The 6692-nt window shown below is 40.0% G+C and overlaps 1 protein-coding gene across 1 annotated transcript in view; it reads left to right on the forward strand.

Moving 5' to 3' along the window:
- The first annotated feature begins 906 nt into the window (after positions 1–906).
- The window catches only part of NETO2 (neuropilin and tolloid like 2), a 71079-nt gene continuing 65293 nt past the window's right edge, over positions 907–6692 (forward strand). The window contains exon 1 of the mRNA XM_029924248.1: positions 907–1012. Within this exon, the coding sequence (XP_029780108.1) occupies positions 907–1012 (106 nt within the window). The remainder of the gene's footprint in view (positions 1013–6692) is intronic.

Genomic DNA, 6692 nt, shown 5'->3' on the forward strand with positions numbered 1-6692 from the left:
ACGCCACTCAATATCCCAACACATTGTAGTTGTTGTTGTTGCTGCTAAGCTTGATGAGCTGTTTATAAAATGCATATGAAGTACAAATGACCAAGAATAGCCAAGACTACCTCGTAAAAGAATAAGAACTTACTCTGTCAGATATTAAAACTTAATATAAAGTTATAATGATTAATACAGTGTAGTATTAGCAAAGACACAGATGGAATCAAGACCTAAATGTGAAATGCAAATTTATAAGCTTTTAGTATTTAATATACATAAGTAAGTTCATGATCCTGGGGTAGGGATGGATTTCTTATTCAAGTCACTAAAAATGCTATAAAGTAAAATTTACATGTATAGAGCATATTAAAATTAATAACATCTGTTTATCACAGACACTATTAAAAGGGGAAGAGAAGCCATAAAATGAAAGAAAACATTTCAGCACATATAACTGATTAGTATCCAAAATAAACAAATTCTACAAAATGATTTAAAAAGCCCAGTAAAATATAGGGCAAAAGTTTTGAACAGGTCATTCACCAAAAAAGGAAATCCAAGTAGCCAATAAACATCTAAAAACGTGTTCAAATTAAGGGAATGCAAATTAAGCAAACAAACCATCAGAAACAGGAACAAATTGGTGGTTGCCGGAGGGGAGAGAGTGAAGGGGATGGGCCAAATAGGTAAAGGGGATTAAGAGGCATAAAATTCCAGTTCCACAATAAATACGGATGAAATGTACATCAGAGAGAATATAGTCCGTGAGATTGTAATGACTTCATATGGGGACAGATGGTCACTACATTCATCATGGTGAACATTTTGTAATGTATACAATGATCAAATCACTGTGTTGTACACCTTAAACTAATATTGTATGTTAGCTATACTTCAATTTTAAAAAAGAGAAAAATAGTTATGTTCCATGAAGGGGAAAAAGAGGAAGGAAATGATAAAATAGTGATAAACTCTAGAGAATTAAGAGAAGATCATAATCAGGCACAAGCACATCGAGAGTGTCAAGGTATAAGTCAAGTTTTATTTCTTGATCTAGGTGATATTTACATGGCACTTAGCTTTATAACAAAGATATACATGTTTGTTTCAGACACTTTTCTGAATAAGCATTATACTTCACAATTTTTTTCTTTTCAAATTTTTATTTAAATTCTAATTAGTTCATATCACTGCAATATTGGTTTCAGGAGTAGAATTCAGTTATTTATCACTTACACACAATACCCTGTGCTCATCACAGGTGCCCTCCTTAGTATCCATCACCCATCTAGTCCATCTCTCAACTATCTCTCTTCGTCAATCCTGTTCGTTCTTTTTTATGTTTATTTGAGGGAGGGAGGGAGAGAGAGAGAGAAAGAGAGAGGGAGGGAGGGAGGGAGGGAGAGCATGAGCAGGGGAAGGGCAGAGAGAGAGGGGGACAGAGGATCTGAAGCGGGCTCCACGCTAATACCAGTGAGCCCAACATGGGGCTCAAACTCATGAACCAACCCCCACATCATGACCTGAGCCAAAGTTGGATGCTCAACAAACTGAGCTACCCAAGTCCTCTGTTCTCTATCTTTAAAAGTCTCCTATGGTTTGTTTCCCTTTCTTCTTTTGCCCCCACTTCCTATATGTTCATCTGTTTTGTTTCTTAAATTCCACATATGAGTAAAATCATATGGTATTTGTCTTTCTCTGACTGGCTTATTTCACTTAGCATAACACACTCTAACTCCATCCAATTGTTGCAAACGGCAGGATTTCATTCTTTTTAATGGCCGAGTAATATTCCATTTTATATATATCTTCTTTATCCATTCATCAGTCAATGGACATTTGGTCTCTTTCCATAGTTTGGCTATTGTTGGTAATGCTGCTATAAATAACATCAGGGTTCATGTACCCCTTTGAATCTGCATGTTTGTATCTGTTGGGTAAATATCGAGTAGCCCAATTGCTGGATTATAGGGTAGTTCTATTTTTAACTTCTTGAGAAACATCTCTACTGTTCTCCAGAGAGTCTGCATTCCCACCACCAATGCAAGAGGGTTCCCCTTTCTCTGCCTCACCAGCATCTGTTGTTTCTTGTGTTGTTAATTTTAACCATTCTGACAGGTGTGAGGTGGTATCTCACTGTGGTTTTGATTAATATTTCCCTGATGGTGAGCGATGATGAGCATCTTTCCATGTGTCTATTAGCCACCTGGATGTCTTCTTTGGAAAAATGTCCATTCATGTCTTCTGCCCATCTCTTAAATGGATTATTTGGTTTTGGGGTGTTGTGTTTGATAAGTTCTTATAGATTTTGGATACTAACCCTATATCTGATATGTCATTATATTTCACAACTTTTAAAAAAACTCTTACAAAAGTCTCCCAAAGATCCTTTTGTAGATCACATATCTAGGAATGTAAGTTTTGTTATAAATCTTACATATTTTTTAGCATAAAAATAGTTTTGAGATTTGTTCCTAATAAATGAAATAATTTAGATACTTCCTTACAAAAATTAAAATTGAATAACATCAATATATAGTTGAATATATATGCATGCTAATCAAACTAGTATTAATAGCATTGTATATCAAGCAGCACAAATGTTATCAGTCCTTGAGCTGAACATATAGGAAAGTTCTATTATTTAGCAAACATTACAAATAACTATATAAAGAATTTTAGTTTATTATGGTTTCATGTTGTACAAATAAACCAGCATTCATTTCAGCTTCTTGTAAACAGATTTAAGCATAAGATAAACAGATATTTCAAGATGGGATTTTGGCTTTTAAGAAAATGATACCATATATATTAGCAATGTTATTCTAAGGACGATCAGTAGGACCTTTCTTAGTTTTTCACAATCAAATGAAAGTAATGGTTGATCAGAAATTCTCTTGATAAAGTTGAAATACTTTTGTACTGATGGTAGTATTTCTTAAAAAATTCCTTGCTTTGGATTTACACTACGTAGGAATTTGGAAACAAGTGTAGGTGACAGTGTTACTGAAAGAACTGCTTTTGACTCCCTGGAAGCAGCTGTTCTTCAAAATCAGGAATAGTTTGGGTTCACGAGTGTATGAGTATATGGGCTGGATTGTGCCCACCAGCCCCAAATTCATATGCTGAAGCTCTAACCCTCAGTGTGATACATGTGGAGACAGGGATTTTGAGAATTAAGGCAGTATGAGGTCATAAGTGTTGGACCCTAATGCAGTCTGAGTGGTCTTTATAACTGGAAGAGATATTTGCAAGTGCATGGACAAAGGGCCATGTGAAGACACAGCGAGAAGTCTGAGGGCTGCAAGCCAGGAAGAGAAGTCTTACCAGAAACCAACCCTATATGCATGTTGATCTTGGACTTCCAGCCTCCAGAGCTGTGAGAAAATATATTTCTATTGTTTAAGCCACCCAGTACAAGGTGTTTTGTTTTGGCAGCCCAAGCAGACTAACACAATGGTTTAAAATTTTTTTAAGTTCCTCTTTTCTGTCCCTAAAAAAACTCTACAGTTGTATAAGATATTGCTTTTCACCAAATTTCACCATCACTGTTGCCATATCTACACACTATAAGCAGTTTGAGACCCCTGTGCTATGTTAGCATGAAAAAATGTTTCTGTACGTCACCTCCGTTATGTGTAAATTCCTGTCTTCCTGAATTATATCCCTGTATTAGTCCACTCAGGCTTCCCTAACAAAATGGCAGTACAGCGGGTGGCCGTAGCAGCATTTATTTTCTCCCGGTTCTGGAGGCACAGTCCCGTATCAAGGCTCTAGCCATTTGGGTTTCCGGTGAGAACTCTTCCTGGCTGGTAGACTTGGCACTTTGTCCTCAGAGGTCATTTTCTCTGCACTGGAGTGTAGAGGGGAGCACCTCTGGTGTCTCTTCTTTAAGGATACTAATCTGATCAGATAGGGCCCTGTCCTCATGTAACCTTAGAGGCCCCATCTCCAAATACAGTCATACTGTGGAGTAGAACTTCAATATATGAATTCTAAGGGAAACAAACATTCAGTCCATAAAAATCTCTAAACAGAACAACCTGCCCTCCTAGGCTATCATTTAATAAAATGTTAGAGCTCCCAAACTCTAGTGAAGAAGACAGACAACAAAAAGCTGCTCAGGGTGCCTGGGTGGCTCAATCGGTTAAGGGTCCAACTTTGACTTAGGTCATGATCTCACCATTCATGAATTCAAGCCCCATATCTGGCTTGTGCTGACAGTTCGTGGCCTGGAGCCTGCTTCAGATTGTCCCCCTCTCTCTCTGCCTCTCCCCTGCTTGCTGTCTCTCTCTCTCTCAAAAAAAAAGTTTCTACTTAAAAAAACCTGTTCAGTATACAAACACTGAGATAAAATGATGTATTTTTTAAATGACTCATTTTCATAGTAAGTCAGTGCTACATATTATTCAAGTGCAACAGGAAACCTGATCAGAGAAAAGCAAATTTAAACCTTAGGAATGAGAGACACGTGGGCAGCTCAGTTGGTTAAGCATCTGACTTCTGCACAGGTCATGATCGTATGGTTGGTGAGTTGGAACCCCACATCCAGCTCTGCGCTGGGAGCATGGAGACTGCTTTGGATCCTCTGTCTCTGTCTCTCTCTCTGCCCCTTCCCTGCACACACACACACACACACACACACACACACACACACTCTTATCTCTCTCCCAAAAATAAACATTTTTTTAAAATAATAAGCTAGGAATGATTCTTTGAGGAGTTGGAGAAGTCATAGCCAAGCCTTGGAAGATCAGGCAGAATGCATGAAGGCAGAGTCCCCAGTCACCTGGGAATTGGCAGGTCATAGGAAACAGACTTGAGTGCCTCTGGTGGTCTTCTGGGAGAAAATAGTTCAAATACAGAAGTCTCCAACTGAGACATATGCAAAGCGCTTTCCTTTTGCTTTAGTTAACATATGGCCACACAGTAGTCCCAACTATGATCCGTGCTTTATCACATTCCTTGAAAAATGCACTACAGACAATTATACTAGCACAGCCAAAAGATAGGTGTCTTAAAGGGAGCCAAAAATGAACATTCCCAATCTACAGCCAATATCCTAGAGGAAAAAACCTATTTAGGTTCCATGAAAATGGTAAGAGCTACTAGGCCAAATGTGAGTAATTTATATACTTTTTAAATCACTACAGTTGTTCTAATCCCCTCCCCCCTTTCACTATACCCTCAAATGAACTGCCAGATTAATCTTTCCAGAACTACACTACTCCACCATTAAAAACTCTGCCTCTGGCCTCCTGCATCAAGCACAAACCCCTCTGCCTAGCATTCAAGCAAGAAGCTCATACTCTATTTTATCTTTACTGCCAGACACAGCACTTGCCCCAAACGCAATGCTAACCCATGCTCCGAGCCGGACTTGAAAGCGCTTCTGCCTTCCCTCCTCTCCACTCACCCTCCACACACAGCCTTTCCATCCTTTGTGTGTCTTCTTCATGAAGCATTCTCTGATGACCCCACACACACTGATTCTTCCTTCCCTCAACAACTATGCATTCAGAGACCTATTCTGTTCCAGAAGTTGAGAGGGCTCCTTCCTCCCAATTCTTTTTGTCCACATTTGTCTGTGACTTAAATACGAACTGTCCTAGTCTTCCAATATGTCACTTTATACTTGTGAGACAGGATCTTAAATGTTTTATTTACTAGTTGGTTCACAAGTGATTTGTGATTTGTAGGTGATTTGTCTTGGAAACTCAAACATACACACCTTTTACACGTGCATAGCACATGGTAAAAGACTCAACGTCTTGCTATTAATTGGTGTTAAATATGTTTTTACTTGCAAACCTTGTGAATAACTACTTTTGTGCCTTTCTTGGAGGGATAGAAGGAAAGAGTTTTTTCGCATTGTTCTTTACTATAATTTGTTAGACAAGCATTTATGGAGTTCCTATGTATCAGATACAGGCATATTCTATTATAGTAGAGTCTTAATCACAGCCTTAAGTCCCCAGCACCTGTCATTATTTTCTGCACATAGTTAACTCAATAAGCATGTGTTGAATGACTCTATGAATGTAGCCTCCTGCCCTCATGCAGTTCATATTTTAGTGGTGTCTGGCTAAAGGGGAAACAAGTGATGAACAAATAAACAACTAGAAGAGCTAGGTGATTTCAGAGGGTGATAATTACTATGGACAAAATAAAACGGGGTATTTTGCCAATTTTTATTTTTTTATTAGCAGAGGAGAGCGGCTCCATCAACATGGCTGAGTGGACCGTACGGCAGCTTTTCCAGGTTCACAACCCGGCCTGCCTCCCTCGCTGCGTGGCTCTGGACAAATTACTTAACCTTTCTGGCCTCATTATTCCCACTCTCTAACAGTACCTCCCGCATGAGGTGGGTTTAAGAATTAAAAACCGATACGCATAGTGTTTGGCACTCTGCCTGGTAACCTGGGAGGCGTCCAGGAAACGTTGGCCACCCCCACGGCCGTCGGCTTACCTCACCTGGCCCTACGGGGAGAGGAGAACCTCAGGTGCCCCGGCCCCTAAGCCCCGCCCAGATCCGCGCCTCCCGCCCAGGGCTGAGAGCCCAGCAGGGGCAAATGCGGGCAGAGCTTTGACCTTGAGCTGAGGTGCTAAGAGGCCGAGGGGTCGGATCTCTCTTCCTATAAGCGAGGGCGCACAGTGATGGTCAGCGCGGTAAGGGCTGCGGGGCTCCCCGGCCCCTCTATTGGGCC

This window comes from Suricata suricatta, chromosome 16 (assembly GCF_006229205.1).
Source record: "Suricata suricatta isolate VVHF042 chromosome 16, meerkat_22Aug2017_6uvM2_HiC, whole genome shotgun sequence".
NCBI lineage: Eukaryota > Metazoa > Chordata > Mammalia > Carnivora > Herpestidae > Suricata > Suricata suricatta.